Source organism: Choristoneura fumiferana, chromosome 14 (genome assembly GCF_025370935.1).
Source record: "Choristoneura fumiferana chromosome 14, NRCan_CFum_1, whole genome shotgun sequence".
Classification (NCBI taxonomy): Eukaryota; Metazoa; Arthropoda; class Insecta; order Lepidoptera; family Tortricidae; genus Choristoneura; species Choristoneura fumiferana.
The window spans coordinates 18,042,820-18,068,632 of NC_133485.1; the positions used below are offsets into that span (position 1 = coordinate 18,042,820).

Consider the following 25,813-nt stretch of genomic DNA (forward strand, 5'->3'; position numbering starts at 1 on the left):
TTGTCCCGATCCCGTGAGAATATCGCTTTAAAAAATAGCTTATGTTATTCCAGACAAATTTTATCTAATCCGTCCAGCCATTTAGCCCAAGTAGCGACAAAACCACACACGCTCACAAATTTTCGCATTTAGGCAAAATATTAGCCACACACTAGTAAAAATGTAGAAGTATAACCGATACCAGCACTATTTAAAGTTATTGAGGATTCAAAAACCGGACGTGATAATTATTAGCGAGCGCTCGCGCATGTGCAGACGTAAAGTTTGCACAAAAAAGTTTATATTTTGACACCACTTCTCTGCAGCTAAATAATTTTACGTATACCTATATTTTTAGCTTGCCTTGTTGATACTTGACTAAAGAAATAATTCAATTGAACCGGCGGTGTTTCGCAAGCTTATTACAAACCACAAAAAAAGCGAGAAGAATTATTTTTCATATTTTTGGATGTTTTTGCAAAATTAAATTTTCATTTCCGATAATAGAGCGCAGAATCAAAGAATTAGAATTGTGAAAAAATTAACATGAAGACTGAAATAATTTTAGTTTTGGCGGCAGTGCAGTTGGCCTACGGTGTTATAAACAGGCTCAATGGTAAGAAAGTGTTTTTTTTTATTTTCGACTAAACTCTACCCGCGGCTTCGCTCATATAATACCTATGAGATAAAAAGTAGCTTATGTGTTATTTCAGACTTCCAGCTATCTATAAGTACAATTTTTATCCAAAAGTTATCTTGGGAATTTCCAAAAAATTGCACCATGAATTTTACTAACGCTGACAAATTTGTCTCTAAGTCCAACCCCGTGGGAATTTTGGGAGAAAAAGATAGTGATCATCATTAGGGGGAAATCTTTAGGGGTTGTAAATACAATTTTTTGATTCACTCATCTGTTTGCGAAATATTCAACTTTAAAGTACAAATTTAAATTTAAATTTAGAGCTCCCCCCTGTAAAACCTAAAGTATTGGTTTGAAAAATTTGAAAATGTCTATGATGATGTATTTATGGGAGATAGGTGGGCAAGTTCATCTACAAATATAAAAAATGACATTAGTAAAAGTTTCACCGTTTTCGAGAAATTTTGATTTTTCTTTTTCTTTTTTAAAGTTTACTAACCCGCACTAAGATTTCAAGTTGTGATATTCGGAATATTTTTTTTCTTGCAGTTTTTTTATTAATAAATAATCTTTAATTTAAAGGAATTATATTATGTAAGCTCATTTTAAGTGAACTGTATTGTTCTTATGACTAAATAAAAGCAGCTCTAAACCTAAATAGATTTTAGAGCCTTCACCCCCCCCCCTCGCGCGCAGACCGGACGTGCGATTTTAATGAAAATTTGCATTTTAAAGTTGAATCTTTCGCAAACATCACATTAGCACACATTACACTGTCGGTCGTAAGGCTAAGGCTATAAATAACATATTTTTTTTATAATATTCATATTATTACAACGGCTGGACGGATTTGGATGAAATTTGGTATATACCGGGTGGGCCCTGTAACAGAAGCAACAAATTAAAATACAGGTTCTGCTACTCAAATGGAACTAGTTCCGCAACTTTCAAAAAATAAGTTATTTTATCATTATGTTTATTCCAAACAAATTAATTGGTATTTTCAATGTACGCCATCCAAATAGTCTAAATGACATCGCCTGTCACGTAACAAAATGGCGGATTTTGCAATACATTGCTTATCCAATTGAACTTTAAACTATAACAAAAAGCATAATACTTACCGTAAACTGCTTCAACTTTGCCTTCTGGCCCCAACATTGCCTGATTCCATTTAGAGTCGATAACTTAGCACTCTTATAGGTTTTAAACTTTTATCTACACGGGAATTATTTTTACGGGGGGATAAAAGTTTAAAAACCTAGAAGGGTGCTAGTTATCGACTCCAAATTGAATCAGGCAATGTTGGGGCCAGAGGGCAAACTTGAAGCAGTTCACGGTACTAGTTATTTTCAAAAGTTGTAGAACTAAATTAGATCAGGATGAAGAGTGGAAGCTGTGGTTTAATTTTTTGCTCCTGTTACAGGGCCCACCTTGTCAATAGCTGGACATATGGAATAACATAAAGCCTACTTTTGATCCCGATTATCCCACGGGATCGGGATAAAATCTCGAATTCTCATCCGCTGGGTATAGTCATGAAATTTGGCAGGTTTTACGAAAGACCTCGATGTAATTTTGGGAAATCCCACGGGAGTTTAATAAAATTCCGGTACTTCACTTTAACTGCTGGATCTTATGATTTACGCGTGCGACACCGCGGATAAACTAGTAATAGTAGATTATTGTCATGGCCTGGAAGTAGCCAATTGCTGTCTGAGTATGAGTATTAAACTGACGAGCTTGCGAGAATAATGTCAACTTTTACGCGGTCATTTTTGAGAAAAATAAAATAAATAAGAAAGAGAAAGAAAAATGTAAACTAATAACTTTAAAATATGTAGGACGTATGATCGCAGCCTCAGAATGACTTCGTGCAAAAGGTATATGGAGCCAGTACCACTACCATGAGTTTACAGTGACCGCACTCGATAGCGGCGGCGTAAATAGTATAAGTGTCAGAGGGACCACACTACTTAACTTCGAGTTTCGTAGTAGCCCAGCAGTAGCGCCATCAATTCTGCAGGGCTACTATGAAACTCGAAACTCGAAGTTCGTGTCGTGCGGTCCCTCTCGCTCTCATTAAGTGTCAGAGGAACCGCACGACACGAACTTCGAGTTTCGAGTTTCGTAGTAGCCCTACTACCACATAATACTGGGTGACACTATTTGCCGGCCCGGATAATACCGACATAGACATACCGACCCAATTTTTGGTGTACACGCCCATAGGAACTCATTTAAAATACATGAGTTCGGGTAAAAATGAGTAAAAATCGTTTCGGTATTTCCATGTCAGTATTATCTGGGCCGGTACGAGTACATAGTGATGTCGCCCACAATACTTAACATTTAACAAGAATCGATGTAGAAATAGAGTTAAGTGGCTAACTTTTTAATACTTCAGGTTTAAGTTTAGAATCTTTTTGATAGGTTTTTTGTTCTTAGAATCGGAGTACGCTCGGCTGCCGCCGTTGTTCCGACTGGATGACTTCGACGGTTGTCTACTGGCTCCTGGAGACAAGTATTGCTACTTCGACGGCAAAATACTCGACGGTGACAGCGAACTACACACGCTTATAAAGGTGAGCGACACTACGCAACGCAACGACGCGCAACGCAACGTAAAGCCGGGTCTCCACTGAGCGAGCCGCCTCGCGAGATGCAGGAGGCATGATTTTGTTCTACAAACGGCTCAAAATCGCACCGAAAATGACTGCCGAGCGAACGATTCTGATGGCGTTTTCACATTATCCGATCCGATATCGGTATCGGACGACGATAGACGACATCCGATAGCCGACACCATGTGCTGCTTTCACATATTTCCGACAAAATCGTTCCGATACGGCCGGCTCAAAATGGCCGCCACAGAGACAATTTAGATATACGCATAGCACATATACAAACTTTATCGTCCGACAGCTCACGGGCGTCCGATGGTGGTGAACGTATCGGTGTCGGCTCCGATATCCGATATCGGATTGGATAATGTGATAACGCTCTGACGCATCGTAGCGCAAAGCAACGCAACAAAATTATAGCTATTTAAAGATTTTTCAGGATTTACTGAGACTCGTAGATAAATATTCCTAAATTGGTAGCAACGCACCAAGGAGCATCTAGTTTCCAAAGTTCACACAAAAATCACAGAAATTCAAATTTAGCGAACATATGAGTACTTACATGAATGTCAAGGATTTTTTCAGGATTACAGCCGGATTTTGTGAATTTCAGGAAATATCAGGATTTTCAATAAAATGGTAGACTTTTTGTCGCAAATAATTTTCTTTAGATCGACCACAAGATGTGGCGATTCTGTTCTGCTCTAGCCAGGATACTCGTAGAACAGAAAACATTGAAATCGGAAGACAATGCAATATCAATCAACAACTGGTTTTAAATTTAAATGTAAAAACCATTTTTTAAACTTACAATTGAGAAAATGAATAAGTAGGCACCTCTAAATCTTACCTTGTATTTTTTTTTTTGCACTTTAGGCGCTCATAATGTTTGTTGTCCTTATAAATAAGCTAGAAACGTCGATTTCGCTTTACCAATTGGCGGTAGACTGAATGAGTTCGGTTTATTACGTTACGATCTCAAAAATGTATCCACTGTTGGTTGGCGTATTATTTAGTCAAGTAAGATACTTTTAATAGAAATACCTGTGTTTTTGTTTTAAGGAGTCAAGTATGTAGCATGTTGTTTTTAAATAACCATTTTAACAGTAATATGCATTATTCATATTTGCAAAGTATACTTTTGGCGGTGACTTAAAACATTTCAACTGCACACGATTGAACTGTTTAAGCCGGTGTTGCCATACAATTTAATATTTGTTTTATTTTATTTTAAATTTTTATTTTAAGTTAGTTTTTAGATAAGGTCCTCACTGAAAATCAGCGCCACGGCTTGCCGTGGCATTATGCTGAGTGGGGACCTGTTTAGCGTCATGTATGTCTTTATTTGTTCTATGTTTGTTCCTATGTTTGTTTTTTATGGCGTTAAATAAATGTATTTTCTTTCTTTCTTTCTTTCTTTCTTTCTTTCAATAAGGCAAGATAACTCTTCAGGAATACTCGGCCAATCTTCGCACCCATTTTGACCACACGCTGTTCCACTGGGGCCTCTGCGTGACGCAGACGTGTCGTCAGTACTACGGGAACTCGACTGTGGAAGATGCCTTGGACGCCTGCATCAACGCCACGCTGTATAAGTCCCACCAGTTGCAGGTAAGATGCAGTACCTACCCCACTCCCGACACAGGGTCCTTGACGTGACGCAGCGTGAGTAGCGTGCTAAAAAGTGTCGCACTTATGCTTTAACTGAATCTTCATCATTTTACAAGCTTTTATTTAGTTTCACCTGTCCCGCTGCCTGTGTCTGTCTGTCTGTCTGTAATCAAATCTTGCAAGTTAAATTCGACCAACTTTCAGTGGTTGGATTGCCTTGAAATTTAATATACTCATGTAAATTGCGAGACAATACCATAATCTGGTAGTGACATCCTGGTAATCCAGCCAGAAACGTCTCCACAGGATGGAACTCTTCAACGGTTAATGGCATCGACTTGAAATTTGGTATGCAAATGTAATTTGGGTGACAATACCAGTGAAGTCCACAAAAAGTACAGTCAGCAAAAAAAAAAGCTTGTATTAAAAATGAAATTTTAACCAAAAACTTATTTTTCAAGCATATAAAGTCTTAAATACATTTCAATTAGAACAAGCACCCTCTGTTACTTGTATTGATTGTGCTCTAGCAGGGTGTCACATGTATACCTATCATAGTTTGTAATTTTCCATACTATAGTACTAGCCTAATTCGATTTATTTAGGACACTAAGTGGCTGTTTCACCACCCATTGGTTAATTTTATTAGACGGATAAATCGATGGCAGCAAAGTAAAAGAAGACATCTACAAAATTGCTATTTTACAGGAGAGCGTATTTAGTAAAAAATAATGACTACTTCGAGATTAATGGACCGATTAACATGAAATTTTCTATGATGCATTAAAATAATGTTCTTTGTTGATTGTTTAACAGATTTTATTTCTGTACCATTATTTTTATGAAAAATTGTAGATGTCTTTTTTTACATTGAAAGAGCTTAAACGTAGAGGAAGACATCTGCCTGATATCCGTTTATGCGTTGTAATGAAACAAACGCCTATTCCGTTATAAAAAATCGAATAAGTTAAGGTAAGAATCTCCAGTAAAACTTAGAGAAGTGTTTAGAGATAATCTAAACAACATGCAACGAGTATTCACTCTTTTTTGATAAAATTTTGTAGATGTCTTTATTTCCTTTGCATTAATAATTTTATTCATATTATTAAATGAGTTATCTACCACTCAACTTCATCGCTGTCTATCAAATAAATTAATTTATTTCGTTTCAAAAACACGCAAAATATGTGTTAAAATAAAATTACAATTTTGTTTTATTTTTGTTTATTCATAATTGTTTTTTCGTACTCAAAAAGCTAAGTTATTTTTATAGTTTTACACTACTATATTAAATAAATCAACAGTACCTAAGTACAAGTAATAAAATTAGAAAATATATACTAAAAACAAAACAATATAAACTGTAAAAAATAAAACAGTATGTATTATAATCTTAATAAAAAACAATATAATGCTATATGAATGTGGATAATTCAAAAATTGTCATCAATGGCCGCATTGATCAGAGGCCCGTCATTGTTAGTGGAAATCTTCTTGATGTTGTTTCGGAGTACAGACCTACCTCGGCCAGATTTTACAGTTAAGGTACCAACACATGCTAGTTACTAGCACGAAAGCATGCTACTATTGAGCAAATGCTACCTACTAGCTTGTATGCATAGGAACGTGCTACTATTAAGCATCCTTTTTCTGTGTTATACAGGTACAGCCGGTTCTAGCATGCTTATAAGCATGCTTATTAGCATGCTAGTAACGAGCATAATGTAACAGTAGCCTTAGGTATAAACAACTTTGAGAAGGAGGCCAGAGGAGGATTCAGCTGGGCTGGGCAGCATTTGGAAAATTATGTCGAGTTTTCTCGTCAATTATACCGTAATGCCTGAAAACGAAAGTTTTTAACCAGTGCGTCCTACCCGTCATGACATACGGAGCTGAAACGTGGCTCTGCGAGCTATGGACCGAACTATGCTCAGAGTTTTTCTGAAGGATAAAATCCGCAACGAGACTATCCGACACAGAACTAAGGTCATCGACATAGCTCATAGAATTAGCAAGTGGCAGTGGGCTGGTCATATCTGTTGAAGCACCGACAACCGCTGAAGTTATTGAGTCTCGGCAAACGTAGTGTAAGACGCCCTCCGGCCAGGTAGAGAGACGATCTGCGAAAGGCTGCTGGTAGAAGCTGGATGCGTCTAGCCGAGGACAGGACGCAATGGCGATTTGTGGGGGAGGCCTATGTCCGGACTGCTATTGCCTGATGATGAATAGTATAATCGATATCCTACTACTTCTACCTATTAGGAAAAAACAGATTGCTCGTCATCATCAGTCAAGATCTGTTCAGGCGTGTTGTATCCAAAAAGCGGTAAGCTGCAATCAATAGAAACTTGAGTACTGACTTTGGTTGTTTAAGAATTTTAATTCATTTTCTTTTAAAAAAATAAAAACAAGTGTACGAAACTAATGTTAAAAGTACTACATATGTGTTTAAATATTTTAAGAAAAAAAAACAAATAATTTCCTCATAGAAATTAGAAATAATAAATTTGTAGATTGAGACATATGCAAAAAGTATGCCGTATAAACGGACAAGTGGCATATGTCCGTGTTTACGTCAGGCCGTAACCTCAAAAGAAATCTCATTACTAGCGCTAATATTGCAACAATTAACACTATAATATAACATGATTGTTTCACAGGTCCTCACTTTCGTAGGTATCTTGCATTGTTTTCTTAAAATTTGACAAATCCGAATGTGCCAGGTGACTGATGACTTTATTGACGTTTCAAGCATCCTGTCAAACCTCCGAAGTAAAAGGGGATAAATTCAAATGTCCGTTTCTACTGCGATGTTTTTTAAAAAGCTGGTGTAGATGTTTTCTTTTACGTGCCAAATTTTCTTCATTATTTTGAAATTTGATATAATTTTTTAACAGACTTGTAGATATGGTTGAAATAAGTTATTTTTTGTAAAAAAAGCATTTTTGAAAAAATGTAGATGTCCGTATCTACTTTGCTGCCATCGAAATGTGATGCCGTGTCCGTCTATTCGAACAAAACAAACAGAGACGGCATCACATTTATCTGTCAAAGAAATTTAATCAATGGATGGTGAAATAGGGGGTAAGTAGCCTATTGCACTTTGGTTTTAGTTCAAACTTACCCAAGAACTGTAATGAAAAACTATTATTATTATTATTCGCCTATTCTGTCTCACTGCTGATGAAAAACCTGCCCCGATACTACCACCGCTCTCTGACCCCTGGAAAGGGCCACTCCTTCAAGAAATAGTTCAGTTCAATCCGCCACCGCCGTCTAGGTCTGCCAATGAAAATCTAATGACATTTTATATTATACAGGCTAAGCTTGTTAGGCAGAACTTCTTCTGCACTGACTTCGGCGAAGCAGACCCCTACGACACCAGCGATTACGTGGTGGCCGTAGTCTTCCTCACCCTGCTGATGCTTAACGTCTTTGGAACTATACACGACCTTTTCTTCCAAACAAACAAAAGCTTCCGTAAGTTTTGGAGCTTTATTTCGTTTTTTCTTCCTCTTTGTTTTGCTTTTCGTTTTGCGGTGTGCCATGATTCATCTTTAATCTATCTATCTAATACCTTTAAACGATCAGTTCTTGTATAGATATATATATAATCAGAATCTCGGAAACGGCTCCAACGATTTCGATGAAATTTGGTATGCAAGGGTTTTCGGGGATGAAAAATCAACCTAGCTTGGACTTATCTCTGGGATAACTTTGGTTACAGAGCTCGGTCGTCCAGGTACTAATTATTATAAATGCAAAAGCTTGTGTGTATGTGTACAGCGCCGGCTTTGGGGTAAGAAAAGCGGTCGCTCTAGGCACCAGAGGGCTTGCTCCGAAGTTCGAAAATCGAAGTTCGTATCGAACAGTCCCTCTCGCTCTCGTGTTAAATAGTATAAGTGTCAGAGGGACCGCACGACACGAACTTCGATTTTCGAATTTCGGAGTAGCCCCGCAGATGGCAAGGGCGCCATTTACATTGACGACCGGATGGCCAAGTGGTTAGCGAACCTGATTAGGAAGCTTGCGGTCCCGCGGGTTCGATTCCCGGCCGGGGCAGATATTTGTATGATTAATACGAATGTTTGTTCTCGGGTATTGGATGTTTAATATGTATTTATCTATATAAGTATGTTCATCCGTTTAGTCTACCTCGCCATGACGGCATTTTGTGGCGCAAATGGAACGATTTTCAGAATATATGTTTTTTTGTCGGTTGTGGCCGACCGTGGCGGTTAAACGGATCTTCTACTAGTTGTCTAGTATCCATAATACAAGCTTTGCTTAGTTTGGGACTGCTTCAATTGGTGTCAAGTGTCCAATGATATTTTTTTATTTATTTTTTTTTGTTTCCAGTGCAGAATAAAATTAATATGGCGGCTTTTGAGAGGTGCGGAAGCGGTATATACAATCTCGGTAGAGCTTGATCAAGGTCTAAACCAGGCGCTGTGTGTATGTTTGTGAATCGATGTTCGTATCGTACTGTCCCTCTCATTCTCGTATTAAATAATATAAACGTCAGCGGGATGGCAAGATATGTAATATTTTTTTCATCTCTCCTGTTCGGAAAGTTTAATTTTCATGGGTAGATAGCCAGGTGGAAATTTGCGTTTTCATCTCTAGGGTGGAAAGTATTTTTTTTTTTAAATTTCTATTAGCCACGGAGTCGAAGATAATTGAGTTAAATACGCCAATGACACTTTTTTTTCACGTTTCGGCATGGTCATCTACAAGCACGTCATGACCAAGGAGCTTGTATACAACACTGGAGGTTGAAAGCCGAACATCCGTTTGAAACAAGAAATTTGATTTTTATTACGTCACGAACTATGCCATCTCTTTCTTTAGTTAGGTTAAGAAATAGATGGAAGTCATTCGTGAAATGTGAGAGAAAGAGATAGAATACATAAATACTTAAATAAGTAATAAAGTTCAAACTTTTTCGTTCGGCGTTCAACCTCCAGTTTTGTATATAATTGCTCCTTGCTCCTTGGTCGTGACCTTGGAAGTGGCCAGGTCGAAAAGGTACCGTTGGAGGTTGGATATAAGTAAATTCAATTTATTATTATTCTCGTTTTTTTGTAGTATTTTACTTTCCTCACAGTCGAAATGAAAAGTAGAGTGTCTAACTCGGGTGAAATTACCCATTTCCCCTCGAACTATCTCGGGTTAAATGGGTCACTTTCCACCCTTGATTATCAATCAACTATATAGCGGTCAGAGGTTAACCGACGGTGCTAGCTGAAAATCAACATTATGCTGAGCCAGTGTCCGATTCACAACCGCAATGACTTATACTATCTTATTACCTATCTATACTATCGTACTTAATAATATTGTTGTGTCTTGTGTAGTGTTGTCTATTGTGATGTGATTAATGTATTTCTTTCTTTCTTTCTTTCAAAGGAATGAGATAGGATCTTAAACACTGGATTTAGAGTCATGAAATTTAGCAGTGGTCTTTGAGCATTTCCGTTAGAATTTAGTAAAATCCCGGAATTTCAACTGCAAGATGTATGGTTTATTAATGCGACGCCCCAGGTAAATTCTAGTACTTACGTACATACTCGTACCTACTTAGCTTCGTTGTCATGTTCTCTAACCACTTGGCTAAACAGTCGACAGCAGAATTTTATTATGAAATCTTCACCATTCACAGTGAGCAGACTTCTTCTTTGTTTTTCGGTGAGACGAAACTGGAAGAAGCTGGTGATGCCCTCTGGTGAGGGTCCGGACCCGAAACTGAAGTCGCTCAAGTGTCTCCATGGCTTGAAGTGAGTACTACGACAAAAGTACTGATTAGGGATATTCAGGTGCACAGTAAATTGACTGTTACTGAACAAGTGCAATGAGGTGTATCTTCGTCGTATTTTTTTTACAGAGCCATGACAGCAGTCCTGGTTATCCTGGGCCATTCACCGCTAACTGCATTCATCGCTGTCGGGAATCCCCGGTACCCAGAAGAAGTAAGATTCAGACAAGTTTTCACCTCTATCCATACTAATATTATAAATGCGAAAATAGGAGGCCGTTCAATAAATCCAAGACTATCCATCCTATCCCTATCCTAATATTATCGTGGCCTTCACTCGTAAACCCTGTTACTTTTTTTTATGTTTGTTACCTCAAAACTCCGTCATTTATGAACCGATTTGAAAAATTCTTCAGAGTAACATAACCGTACATCATGCTACAGTTGTTAGAAAAGAAGTTGTTGAAGATGTACTCTGGTTGAGTTCGAAACGCGTCAGTGTGGTGTGGTGGATAAATGGGTTTGTGTGATTTGTGTGTGTTCTTACAGTGTGGAGGTGGAGGAACTGCATGAACGCTCATATTTTGCATAAGCTTAGCTATCGTAAGGTCGCGGGTGAGCAAGGAAATTCTTTTAGTTCAAGGCAATAATAATGACTACTTCAAAACCGGGTATTGTAGTAGGAATTTTCTTTCCTCGTACATAACAGGTCCATGGCGTTGGTTAAGTATTACAAGGAACTAGAAATCCCAATACAAAACCTGGTTTTGGAATAGGAATTATTCGTCCTCTCCCAGTGCTGGTTATGTAAGTTGGTAATGTACGGGGATCAAGTGTAATTTCATCCCGAGATATTCAACTTTGAAACAAACACTGTAACGAGCAAGTGTGTCTCCTGATGGTAAGAGATCACCATCGCCCGTAACTATCTGCAACACCAGGGTATTGCAAATACGTTGCCAACCTAGAGGCCTAAGATGGGATACCTCAAGTGCCAGTAATTTCACCGGCTGTCTTACAATCCACGCCGAAAGACAACAGTGCAAACACTGCTGCTTCACGGCAGGATTAGCGAGCAAGATGGCGGTAGCAATCCGGGCGGACCTTGCACGAGGTCCTACCACCTGCAATATTTGTTACAGATATATCACAAGGTGTTCTACCAAGTCTTGCTGAACGGGACTCAGATCGTGCAGATATTCTTCACGATATCTGGTTTCCTGTTAGCCTATAATATCCTCGTGACTTCGGAGAAGCAACGAATTAGCTGGCAAACCCTACCTCAAGGCGTTATCTTAAGATGGCTGAGGTAAGCATCCACTTACCTTTTTTTTATCACAATCACTAACATTAAAAGCGCCATTGTTGAAGATTTTTGACCCTCCGTCCCTTTATATAAATCGCGCCATAACGATTTTCTGTACCCTCGTCCCCCTTCCTAAGCGTTACGTGGGCCATTTTTTTTAAAAGTCTTTTAAAAACTTTTTTTCTGGGATTTTGAAAATTTTATGTTATACTCGTATCTACTCGGAATCAGGAGTACTATCGATTTTAATAAGTGAAAAAAAAGTGTCCCAAAATTTGCATATATTTTTTGTGATTCCGTTCCGTAACTCTCATACAAGTGTATTTTATAGGAAGGTAACAGAATGGAATACAAAATTTTTGGACACTTTTTTTCACCTATTAAAATCGATAGTACTCCTGATTCCGAGTAGATATTATAACATCCATCCCAGCCTATATACGTCCCACTGCTGGGCACAGGCCTCCTCTCCGAACAAGAGGGCTTGGGCCATAGTTCCCACGCGGGCCCAGTGCGGATTGGGAACTTCACACGCACCATTGAATTGCTTCACCGCAAAGCTCGTGGTAAATTTCAAAAGTAATTCCGCACATGAATTTCGAAAAACTCAGCGGTGCGAGCCGAGGTTTGAACCCACGACCCTCTGCTTGAGAGGCGATAGGACAAACCACTAGGCCACCACGGCTTTAGATATTATAACATAAAAAAATTTAAATCCCTGAAATTAAGTTTGGGTCTGTGGTTTGGGTACAACTTTTAAGAGAATGGCCCACGTAGGACCCAAATTACCATTTTTACTTAATTAAAAGTCTTATAGCTTTTCTTTAGCCGTTTTCCAAATTTAGTTGGCATTTTTTGGCACAGTTGCGCTGGCGAGTCAGCATGAGAGCATTTACGAGTATAGGCCAAGAACAATAACTGATTATACAAATCTCGCCACTTTCGAGGACATTATAGTATGAACTTTTTATAAAAAACTGTGACGTAACGTGATGCTTGAACCCCCCGCCCGCCCTTGTAATACATCCTACCGATTTACCAGCCCCCTCCCCCCTCCCAAAATGGCGTTATACCTATTACTTGAACGTTTCCTAATCTGTTTTTTGGTGTTTTTTACTACAGTTGCGTGTTAGAATCATTGTTTCATTGGTCCTCCAGCTATGTCGTTTTTCAGGTTGACTCCCGTCTACGCTGTCATCATCGCCTTTATTTCGACGTGGCTCCGTCATCTCAGCTCTGGCCCCTTGTGGAAGGTAAGCGGTATTTCAAATACAACATTTTATTCAAATTGCCGTTTGTATCTGTTTATTTCATTAAGATTGTTTTTTTGGAATCTTTTTGTATTTTTTATTTCAATTCCAAATTTTTACTTTTACGGTCATCCCGTAAAACCGAAATTGAAAATACAAACTGAAATACAGATGCACAGAAAAACAGAAAAATAAGACCATCACTGGGAATCGAACCCAGGTCCTCGGTAATCCGTACCGTATCCGTAAAATACAAAAAGATTCCAAAAAACCAATCTTAATTTGATTGCTTAGTTAGAAACGATATCTCTTGTCCGGGTGAGCGGTTAGTTCCAAAGGAATGCCGAAAAAAGTTTGAGGGCTTACGGCATAGATGTCGCTAGCGTCGCTGCTTAAGTGACTAAGTAAGAAACACAAGCTGAGATATGTGGTGCATAGGGAAATTCGTGTCGGTACCGTTGACCATCAGTGGTGTAGCGGTATAGCACGCGGTACGGATTACCGAGGACCTGGGTTCGATTCCCAGTGATGGTCTTATTTTTCTGTTTTTCTGTGCATCTGTATTTCAGTTTGTATTTTCAATTTCTGTTTATTTCATATCCAGATAAAACGTCGTCGTAAAATTGTATTTGGTGTACACCTACTACAACTTGCACTTATTGTGTGTAGCTACGGATTGGATTGGAGAAGTTTTGATTCCTGAAATATGAAAACATGCGTTTCCAAAATGCACACTTTCATAAACGCCCAAAGCATCTATTAAATATAATGACCCGGATAACTCACGTCTTAAATCGAGTTTAGCTCGACATGTTTCGGGCTAATCCGTAGCCCTTCGTCTTCGGAGCAACGCGACTCCGCGGCTGCTGCATGCAACACGCGCACTGCGCGCCGCCGCTCCCAAAGCATCTATTGGATTAACATTAACGTGTACCAGATGTAACTGATTTATTTTTATTTGAAGTTTATACTTAAAGTTTCTTCAATATTATCCTTCAAGATCTTCAATGTGCCATTCAAAGTGTGCCGTTTTGATAAAGAAAGAGTGTCTGTTATTTCCAGCCTGCAGTGAACACTGAAGTGTTGGACTGCCGTCGCGACTGGTGGCTCCATCTGCTGTACATTGACAACTACGTAGATCTCTCTCAGTGTATACCGCAGTCATGGTAAGACAAAGCACATTGGGTAAAAGTCCTAGTGTTTGACACGCAATGTTCAATATATGAAATGACGCTCCCTGCTGTCACGTTACCTCTATAGGAAATGATATAAAGTGAAAGTATAAGTTTTTAAAGACAAAGTCAAAGTCAAAATATCTTTATTCAATTTAGGCTAAAACAAGCACTTATGAATGTCAAAAGAAAATCTACCACCGGTTCGGAAAAACCTCTGTTGAGAAGAATCCGGCAAGAAACTCAACGAGGTATATTTTTTTTAACAGATTTACAATTTAATCTAGTAACCAGTACGCTTAGTGTAAGTTTTAAGTTTTAAAACTTACACTAAGAGTACTGGCATGTTTAGAATACGCGAAGACTATGCAATATTTTACAGGTACATATCCGGAGACATGCAGCTAAGCATCATCGGGATGGCGATCTTCTGTCTCTGTCAAGGCCCTCGATCGCGCAAGATTGCCATCGCAATCGCTTTTGCCATCGGCCTGATTACTCCTGCTGCGCACACCTTCTTTCAGAACCTACATGCTGTGCTCATCGTGTCACCAGAGTAAGAATAGCTTAGAATAATCAGCAGAAACCCTCTAACGCTAACGCCAAGGAACAGCTTAGGTGATGGGCGCATCGATGTCAGGTATCAGATTTTTTTTTAAAAGGTAAATTTACCTTTTTCGGGTTCCGGAGCCAAAATGGCAAAAACGGAACCCTTATAGTTTTGCCATGTCTGTCTGTCTGTCTGTCCGTCCGAGGCCAGTGCCCTGCAGTGATATATTTAGATCGATTTTTTTAATGAGAAAACATCTACAAAGAAATCATAACGAAATAGACTATGAAAAACGACCAAGATACCAAGACCACAAAACGTGATAAAAAATTGTGTGATTTTCCAGGATGGCCGGTTACTTCTTCGTAGAAGATCCCACGTACAACAACCTGTACAAGCGTGGGCATACCAATCTCGTCTGCTACGCCATGGGGCTGGCACTTGGCATGCTCATGTATGACTTGTATGGTCAAGAAGATACGAAAGGCAAGGTAACAAGCTTTTATGGATTTACTGTCATTTGGTGGGAATGGAAAATCTTCCACTTGAATTGACCATTTTGAATTTGAACCAAAATGAATATCAACCAACGTGAATTTTGTCAAAATGTAATTATGCTGAAAAATATTTACATCCAAATTTATTTTTGTTGTAAATTATTTAATCCCAAATGGAATAATGTCCATTATTTTGACGACCGGATGGCCAAGTGGTTAGAGAACCTGACTACGAAGCTTGAGGTTCCGGGTTCGATTCCCGGCCGGGGCAGATATTTGTATGAATAATACGAATGTTTGTTTTTGGGTTTTGGATGTTCAATATGTATTTAAGTATGTATTTATCTATATAAGTATGTTTATCCGTTTCCTAGTATCCATAGTACAAGCTTTGCTTAGTTTGGGGCTAGTTCAATTGGTGTGAAGTGTCCCATGACATTTTTTATTTTTATTTTTTTATTATAAATTAGGAGCAAAATTAAACAAGCAATAAGTGAATGTTGTCTAAATCAAGTCTTTACTTAATATGTAGGCCCAAAACAAATGATTTCGGGTGGAACGTATTTGCAATTCGTCATATTTCTGAGTGTATGTCAATACAAGTGGTCGTTTTTTTTCGGCATACATCAAATTTGACAATTTTACTATAGGACAAGGTTCCATTTTCGTCGATATTCAGGATGGACAATTGTCCTTGTTGGTGTATTTTCAAATTGTCATTTTCCTGCTTTGACGTATAATTTCGAGTTGTCCATTTTCCATTTGCACCAAATGACAGTAAATCAAATCCTTGCCACATTTCTCAATAAAATTAATCTAAAAATTATGATGATATAGCCATATTGAAAATACAAACTGAAATATAGATGCCCAAAAAACCATAAAAATAAGACCGTCCGAGTGAGCGGTTAGTTCCAATGGAGCACTGAAAGTTTCTCGATATGGGCTACAGCATAGATGTCGCTAGTGTCGCTGCTTAAGTGAGTAAATAAGAAACAAACAGGCTGAGATGTATGTTGCATAGGAGAAATTCGTGTCTGTACCGTTGTCCAGCGGTGGTGTAGCGGTATAGCACACGGCACGGAATGCCGAGGACCTTAGTTTGATTCCCAGGGCTGGTCTTATTTTTCTGGTTTTTCTGTGCATCTATATTTCAGTTTGTATTTTCGATATAGGTTTTACAGGATTATGGAGTTGAAATAAAAAATACAAAAAGATTCCAAAAAACAATTTTAATTTGAAGATTTGGCCAGTTTAAGTTCCGCGTATTGCGGGACTTTTCTACACGGCGGGATATAACGGGCGCCCACCACAGAGGGCCTATTCCGAAATTCGAAAATCGAAGTTCGTATCGTACCGTCCCTCACTCTCGCATTAAATAGTATAATGTGTCAGAGGTACGGAACGACACGAACTTCGATTTTCGAATTTCGGAGTTGCCCCGCAGTACAGAAAACGTCTCGGCAGCGTCCTTGATATTTATTTATCTACGAGTACACAGATCCCGCCGTGAAGCAGCAGTGCTTGCACTGTTGTGTTTCGGCGTGGAGAGTAAGACAGCCGGTGAAATTACTGGCACTTGAGGTATCCCCATCTAAGGCCTCTAGATTGGTAACGCATCTGCAATCCCCCTGGTGTTGCAGGTGTCTATGGGCGGTGGTGATCTCTTACCATCAGGAGACCCTCTTGCTCGTTTGCCATACAATCAAATCAAATAAAAAAAGACGCGCGATAGGGCTGCCTACTATCTGTCACTCTTCAGTTATGTATTTGATAATGTCACATGAAATTTAAAGTAGGGAGGGGATTAGGAGCTCAGGAAATTATAGAAGGAATGGACTAAGTAGTGCTTAACACAAATGCATTTCACGTTATTTTAATAAACCACAAAAGTATCTCTATGTATATACTTGTTTTCTCTGTACTGTTTACTGTATTGGTGTGCAATAAAGAGTTATTGTATTGTATTGTAAGTATTATGTTTTAAAACGGTTTTAGTGTGTAACGTGAGTCTCGCGCCGACCGTACGTTACCGGGGACACAGAATAAGTAATAGTTCAAGCTCGCGACTGATGGTTGCCGAGGTATGCTGAGAAATGGTGGCGCGTAGGTATAACTCACGCTGCGACCGTTTATATGAAGACATTATACTGTTGTTTTTCTCTGTACAGTGCCCAACTCCCGAACGTTGAAGTTCATTGTTGTTTGATTGGCAAGAGAAAAACGTGACCTATATTTTCTGTCAATCTAACTAAGGGGCCGTCCGATAATCACGTGAGGTTTGGGGGAGAGGAGAGGAGAGAGGGGGGTGAGTCTTCAAGTCAACAAGACAAGTCTCGTCTTGAGTCTACATAGGCACGACGACGTCTGTACACGCGTCAATGTGTGCGTAAGGTACAAAGGGCTGACTATCGCAAAATCCTAATAAGTGCTTATATGCAGGTATGGCTTATATAGATAGTGCAAATCAATGTAATCGTTAATGTTACCTATTTATTTAAACCTAATGTGAGGATTTCAAATGTTATATTTTGTATGAATTTAAAAAGAACCGTAAAAATATTTATAATAAAATTGAGGAAAACATTTGACTTTGGCATTGAACGGAACCCTTTACACGCGAGTTCAACTCGCACTTGGTCGGTTTTTTTTAATGAAAAATACAAACTGAAATATAGATGCACAGAAAAACCAGAAACATAAGACCAGCACTGGGAATCGAACCCAGGTCCTCGGCATTCTGTGCCGCGTGCTATTCCGCTACACCACTGCTGGACAACGGTACAGTACAGACACGAACTTGCCCTATGCACCACATATCTCAGGTTTTTTTTAGTTGCTGACAGACTAAATAGAATAATATTTACCCAAGAAATCACCCAATCATGTGTTGCTCAGTAGGTATAAAAGAAATCTGTTTTCAGAAAAAATATCGCTTGTTGTTTTGGGCTACAGTTCCGGTTGGGCTGGGACTCATCATGCTTGGTATGATGTTCTACATCGACGACTTTGAGGTTGGTTGCACTCTCATACTAACCATTATTTATAATCCCGTACTTCAAAGGAAAAAAACTCTGAAAGATTGTCCGTCGTTCTGTATGTCAGCGAAGGCCATTTTTCTCAATATCAGGACCAATATCAAAGTAAATAAAATAAAATAGATACACTGATTTAACTACTCCAAAAAGCATGATATTTATTTAATAAAATAAGAAGATTTTATTTGTCAAAATTCAGCAAAACAAGACAATTATATTAAAACTAAAACAATAAAATAACCTTACATAATCAAATAATACAGTAAAAATAAAGAAAGAAAATAAACATTGAGCTGAAAGAAGCAAAACCGGACTCCTAAGTATTACAACAGCCAGCCACATCACTGTTTTCAGTATGAGTATGTTAGATGGGTGTAGTTAATGTACGACTTGTTAATGCACGCTTAAATAATGCACGGCCTGATAATCCGTGCTTATGTGCACGAATTATCATGTCGTGCATTATCACCCCGTACAGAACTAGCAGGGAACCAATAATGTACGCGCAATAATGTACCACGTGATAATCCGAAGCATTATGTCTTCCGATTATCATGCCTTACGATTTCCGCGATTGAAATAAAAAAAAACCTAACGAAGGGCGAGAGCGGCGAGCGAGGCTCCCGCCTCGCTCGCACGCCCTCGCTCTACAACCTAACCCGGCCGGATCGGTTCTGCTCCGACTATATCGATCTCGCTCGCTGCGCTTGCTCAATCCGCGGTGAAAAATGTCTATTCATTCAAATCGATTGGATTCAGATTATTAACGTCGTACATTATCACTACGTACATTACAGCGCGCGCAATATTTTGTACGCCCTGATAATGCGCGACCACGATAATGTACGGCATGATAATCGGAAGCAATAATGCTTCGGATTATCATGTCGTACATTATTGCGCGTACATTACGAGTTGTACATTATTGTTTCCCCTTTAGATTCCACTGTTCGTACGTGTGGTGTACTCCAGCGCCATCAAAATGTGTTTTGGAGCCTGCGTCTGTGGCATGATCGCTGGCACACTGATGAAGCTCGATTGTAAGTTACTTTACACCGATGTGAAATTTCTAAAGATAAAATTCAAATCTACATATTTAATCGAAGTTATTGTACATCATTTTATATTTTATCGATGTAATTGTTGTAGAATATGGATTACAAAGATAACTTAAGTCTCATATTTATTTCAGCTGTTGTTCGGGGCATACTAGAGTGGCAGGGCTGGACGGCCATATCGCGCGTCTCCTACTGCGCGTACCTCATCAACGTCTGCGTCATCCGCTGCAGCTTAGCAGGCTACAATTCACTGCAACATATTTCCTTCTTCCACATGGTAAGTCACTCTTCAATCAATACATACCTATACAAAATCTTCTTCTTCAAGTGCCTCTCCAACTAGTAAAGGTTGTCGATCAGCTGCTGGATGTTGTCTCTGTCCCGGGCTAGGCCGCACAGCTCGGGCACGCTCGCGATTCTTGTCCACTCCCGGATTTTGCTAAGCCACGATTTCTTTCTCCGCCTGACTCGTCTTGTTCCAGTAACCTTACCCATAATAATTGATTGTATCTATCACGCCTACGCACATGACCGAAGTGCCAATTTGGGTCTCTTGGTGATGTTCAAAAGCTCTCGCTTCTGTCGAGCCCGAAGTATATATCTTCCAGATTAGTAGCTCTTTGCATTATACTTTATCCTTAACACACGCCTGTATGCCCGTGTTTCAAAAGCTTCAATACCTTTCTCGAAGTCCACAGCTCACATATTCATCCCACCAGCCTATATACGTCCCACTGCGGGGCACAGGCCTTCTCTCACAATCAGAGGGCTTGGGCCGTAGTTCCCACGCTGGCCCAGTGCGGATTGGGACCTTCACACACACCATTAAATTACTTCGCTGGTTTGTGCAGGTTTCCTCGCGATGTTTCCTTCACCGTAAAGCTCGTGGTAAATTTCAAATGTAATTTCGCACATGAATCTCGAAAAACTCAGAGGTGCGAGCCCATAGGTCAAACCACTAGGCCACCACGGCGTCCCTTTCACACCACAACTCACATAAAATTTTGTAACAAAAAATTGAACCGACTACAAAAAACCATGAAAATAAATTTATACCAGTCTGAAGTCGGTGCTTCAGCACGAGCAAGCAGGAGCGGACCTATAGTCGTCTACTTCACCTACATGCATACTATACGAGTATTGGGCTTCAATCACTCCTGCTGGCTCGTGCTGAGGCACCGACTTCAGACTAGTAGAAAAATATTTTCATGGTTTTTTTGTAGTCGGTTCAATTAAAAAAAAAATGCTACAAAAAAATTTTTTCACGTTTTTTCGACCCAGCTTACTTTCGATTAGAAAAAAACCGAAGGAAAAACCGTATTCTCATTATTATAGTTTCAACGCGACAAGTATGTAAATGATTTAGTTCCCATTAAAACTTTTCATTTCTCCTGGAACAGATTCCGTAAAGTTAATCCGTCCAGTTAATCTTCGAATTCAATTGACAAGATTTCATATTTCTAAGACTATAATTTGATTCGTTCTCTGTATTCTGTTTGGAAAGAGAAAAACGCTGATATTTTTAAAATTTCGCTACAACTATTAATTAATTTATTACAATTTTTTTAAGATGTGCTTATTCTAAAAGGACATAACTCCAAAACTACGACACAATAGATGCATTACTTTTGTCTAGTCTCTTAAAAAAAAGATCACGTAAATCTGACGTAGACGTTGCATAGAGACAATATCAAAATTATGACAGCTCCTTTTTCTGGTGATGAAGGCAAAGGAAACATATTATCTAGTTTGTTGTAGTGTTGGCAAATTCAGACATATTTTTTCAATTTTTTGTATTTTTTTTAATGTGGAGAAATCAATTATAATAAATATTTTCCCATTTTCAGGAGGCAAAACTCTTTCGATTCCTGTAGTAATTAACAGATGTTAAAAAAATGAAATCTTGTCAATTGCTTTGAAACAATGGTAGAATCTTACTATGATGGGATTGGTTTATTGCAGAAACTAACCTCACGTCTTGTTCGCAGATCCTCAACTACTGCAGCATCCTAGCTGTAACATACATGCTGTCAGCGCCATGCTGGCTGCTCGTAGAATCTCCAGTCGCCCAGCTCATCAAGCTCTGCCTCGAAGGAGGCAACCACAAAAAGCCCGACGTAACTGTCAAAGATGACTCTCCTAAATCGAAGGACCAGGAGATTTCCAACAACGACAAAACTGAGGTCGTGACAACTTATCTATGATTGTGACAATGACTGTGAATAATTGAAAAATCGAAAACGCAAACTGTCTTAGAAAATATTTTAATAAAAACCGAAAAGAAAAAAGCTAGTCTAGTAGTCTACAACTCTTTTTAGACTTAAACTTCAATAATCAGGACCCATTCAAAAGCGGTTCACTGTTGGAATGCATAAAATCAATATCGCATAATATTGTTACGCATAATTTTTTTTAGTCGAAAAATTGATATACCTAATCATCTTTATAAACATTGAAAACATAATCGCCACATAGACTAACACTAAACAGCATAAATACAAAAATACATAATAATTAATTCGCATCGTCACAAAAAGCATAACTAACATCTTCTTTTTTTTCTAACCTGTGTAATGTGTCACTGCTGTTATAAATAAATTATTTTCTTTCTTTCTTTCTTTCTTTCTTTCTTTCTTTCTTTCTTTCTTTCTTTCTTTCTTTCTTTCTTTCTTTCTTTCTTTCTTTCTTTCTTTCTTTCTTTCTTTCTTTCTTTCTTTCTTTCTTTCTTTCTTTCTTTCTTTCTTTCTTTCTTTCTTTCTTTCTTTCTTTCTTTCTTTCTTTCTTTCTTTCTTTCTTTCTTTCTTCCTTTCTTTCTTTCTTCCTTCCTTCCTTTCTTTCTTTCTTTCTTTCTTTCTTTCTTTCTTTCTTTCTTTCTTTCTTTCTTTCTTTCTTTCTTTCTTTCTTTCATAAATGTGGTTACTCCAAAAAATTTTAATGTACTAAAATGCCATATAGCAATAAAAATGCTATAGCAAAAGTCATAATATGTTTAGGAAAAAAGCGAGGTCGACGGAGGTCCGCTTCGCGCACCTCTTATTCTGCGTAGTTTAGGCGCTTCGCGCCTGGACAACATACTAACCTAACATAATTATGAAGAGCAACTAAACGATCGGCTCAGAAGCATGTATGGCAAAACTTAATCAGTTTAACCAAACTCGAACTAATAAACCAGATTCGATTTGTAGCATTCGAACATGGCGGATGTAGACAATATCTAATTTTGCTATTCCTGTTTCTTTGGCTAGTTGAAGTATAATTTTGATAGTGTTTTATGCGGCGATTAACCTTAACAGTGAACAGTGATCACAAAATTCTATATTGCTCTCGTGTCTGACATTTTTTAATGCGCAAATTGTCTCCACGTGGTTTCTGGAATTTTACTATCAAGTTGCAAAAACTACAACCACCGTACAACGTGCCTCTCAAAGAGAGTTTACTTTGACACTGGCGAAATTGTCCTTATTAATTAGGACAGAAATGCCATATTTTGAAAGAAGAAGAACTAATAAACCATATGGTGTACGGTTGTGTCACTCTAAAGATGAGCTCTGGTTGAGTTCGAAACGCGTCAGTGTAGTATGGTGGTGGTGATAGATGGGTTTGTGTGATTTGTGTGTGTTCTACAGTGTGGAGGTGGAGGAACTGCATGAACACGCATATTTTGCATAAGCTTAGCTATTGTAAGGTCGCGGGTGAGCAAGGAAATTCTTTTAGTTAATTGATATGGACATCCGCAAAGTAAAACCTGATTCAATAAATTCCTGACTTAGTATTTATTCGTAGGTCAGGCCAGGATTTGATTTGGCCATTGTACCTAGTGAATTATTAACAATTTATATTCTATTATTAAATATTTCTTTTCTATAATTAACAATTTCTATTCTATTACTATTCTATGTCTTAGGCTGTTTGTAGCTCGCACGCGGGCCCAGTGCGGATTGGAATTACACACACCATAGAATTGCTTCGCAGTGTCTCAAAGTTATGGAAAAATTTACTACATGTTAATGTGTTTATTTTGTGAATAGGTAGTTAAATATTCAACGCAAGCGCGGTTATTTTGCATAGGTAACCTACCTTGCGAAATACCGCGGAGGAGCGAATAAAGTTTATAAACATGGACTTTACCCTTTAATTCTATCTCGAAGCCAGATTTGGTAACTAGCTTCGAAACAGGAAAAATATTCCTGATTCGAAGCTGGCTATGAAACGAGAATCCTTAGTTCCATCTCGAAGCCAGATTTTATAGTGAAATAAAACTGGATAAATCACGTCTTAAATCGAGTTTCGACATGTTTCTGGCTAATTCGTAGCCCTTACTCCCGGAGCACACGGAGGCTACTGCAAAACGCGCACTGCGCGCCAACGCTCTGCTCGCGCAACTACTCGGACACGAAACTACGAGTAATACTGGCACACAACTACCCACGTTTTCATCGTCATTTTAAGCTAAAGCTGAACTCGATTTAGGACATACATGAGTTATCCGGTTTTATTTCACTGTGAGTGTCACGATAGTTACATGTCAAGGTTTGGTAGCTAGCTTCGAAATAGGAAAAATGAAAAAACGAGTTGCCATTTTTACCTGATTTTGTCATTTCACTGAACAGGTTTAGGTTTTTGATCCAATGACTTTTTTTTTTTTTTTTATTCGACTGGATGGCAAACGAGCAAGTGGGTCTCCTGATGGTAAGAGATCACCACCGCCCATAGTCAACTGCAACACCTGGGTATTGCAGATACGTTGCCAACCTAGAGGCCAAAGAAGGAATACCTCAAGTGCCAGCTATTTCACCGGCTGTCTTACTCTCCACGCTGAAACACAACAGTGCAAGCACTGCTGCTTCACGGCAGAATTAGCGAGCAAGATGGTGGGATGACTGATTGTTTGTAAGGAAATGATAAAATGAATTCCCCCATTTGAACATTCTGCGTGATTTGATCATAAGTATCCCTTAGATTTGTTCAAATTTTTGATTTGACCATGTCCCTGCAACATATATGTATAATACATGTAATAATAATAATATAGACCGCTAAGGTTAACAGGAAACTAAAGTACATTATGTTGTTTTTTTTTAAGTATTAACCTTAGCTTATTAAGTATAATGTGGGATGGCGGGAGCTCGCCTTTGATAGGCAGGAGTGGAGCAAGAGAGGAGAGGCCTTTGCCCAGCAGTGGGACACAAAAATAGGCTAATAAAAAAAAAAATAATAACCTTAGCGGTATCCCGACACCGACGACGCTTAGATAAAAAAATATTACTAGATACTTATACTAAATTAACTTAGGCTAATTTTGCGGGAAATCAGCATAGTCCCCGCGGGATAGGGATAAACGAATTCTTCGCAGATGAAGTCGCGGGCAACAACTAGGTGGTGCATAATTATTTTTTACTTTTTAGTTGTCAGCGTTTTTTTTCGGGCGTTTTTATTTTTATTTTTGCAGGGGTTTTTTATGTCGGGGGTTAGCGACTCACTAAACTCACTAGAGTCACTGCTTAAGTGGCTAAATAAGAAACAAACAAGCTGAGATATGTGGTGCATAGGGGAAATTAGTACTTTGCCGTTGACCAACAGTGGTGTAGCGGTATAGCTCGCGGTACGGAATACCGAGGACCTGGGTTCGATTCCCAGTGTTGGTCTTACTTTTCTGGTTTTTCTGTGCATCTATATTTCAGTTTGTATTTTCAATTTAGGTTTTACGGGATGACCGTAAAAGTAAAAATTTGGAATTGAAATAAAAAATACAAAAAGATTCCTAAAAACCAATCTTTTTTATTTAACTTTGATATATTATTTATTTTAAAAGTTTACTAGTGTGTTGGATATCCTGGCTGCAGCATCAGCTCATCCTGTTGCCACCATTGCATTGTTTGTAGAATCAAATACTGATCGAAACGAATCCAAACACGATATATCTGCTATGGTTTTTTAAAGTTTACCTACTAGTGTTCTGGATATCCTGGCTGCAGCATTAGGCCGAGAATTCCATAATCTTGCATAGTTATATAGCATACGAGTATATGGGTGTTTCAAATTTTAGGTCCCAAATATGTTTGGAAGTAAAGTAAATACCCTTTATGCGTCTAAGATTCCTACAGCAGCGAACAAAAGAGCTAAAGATCTTGAAACGGCTGAACCGATTTTGATAAAATATGTCTAACAACCATCGCTAGAAAACCTGCTTTCAAATAAAAAAACCGCATTCATATCGGTCCACCCGTTTAACAGCTACAGTGCCACAGACAGACACACATAGCGGTCAAACTTATAACACCTCTCTTTTTGTGTCGAGGGTTAAAACACGACAGACAGACGGGGAAAACAGTG

The 25,813-nt window shown here is 38.6% G+C and overlaps 1 protein-coding gene across 1 annotated transcript; it reads left to right on the forward strand.

Moving 5' to 3' along the window:
* Positions 1-235: 235 nt before the first annotated feature.
* LOC141435342 (nose resistant to fluoxetine protein 6-like) lies at positions 236-22,058 on the forward strand. The gene is made up of 15 exons (XM_074098052.1): positions 236-595; positions 3,068-3,204; positions 4,696-4,854; positions 8,175-8,334; positions 10,517-10,631; positions 10,739-10,823; positions 11,752-11,918; positions 13,090-13,168; positions 14,228-14,331; positions 14,720-14,893; positions 15,234-15,378; positions 18,309-18,398; positions 19,363-19,462; positions 19,615-19,757; positions 21,469-22,058. The coding sequence occupies exons 1-15, from the start codon at positions 526-528 to the stop codon at positions 21,682-21,684; spliced, it is 1,944 nt and encodes a 647-aa protein (XP_073954153.1). The 5' UTR covers positions 236-525; the 3' UTR covers positions 21,685-22,058.
* The last annotated feature ends 3,755 nt before the right edge of the window (positions 22,059-25,813 follow it).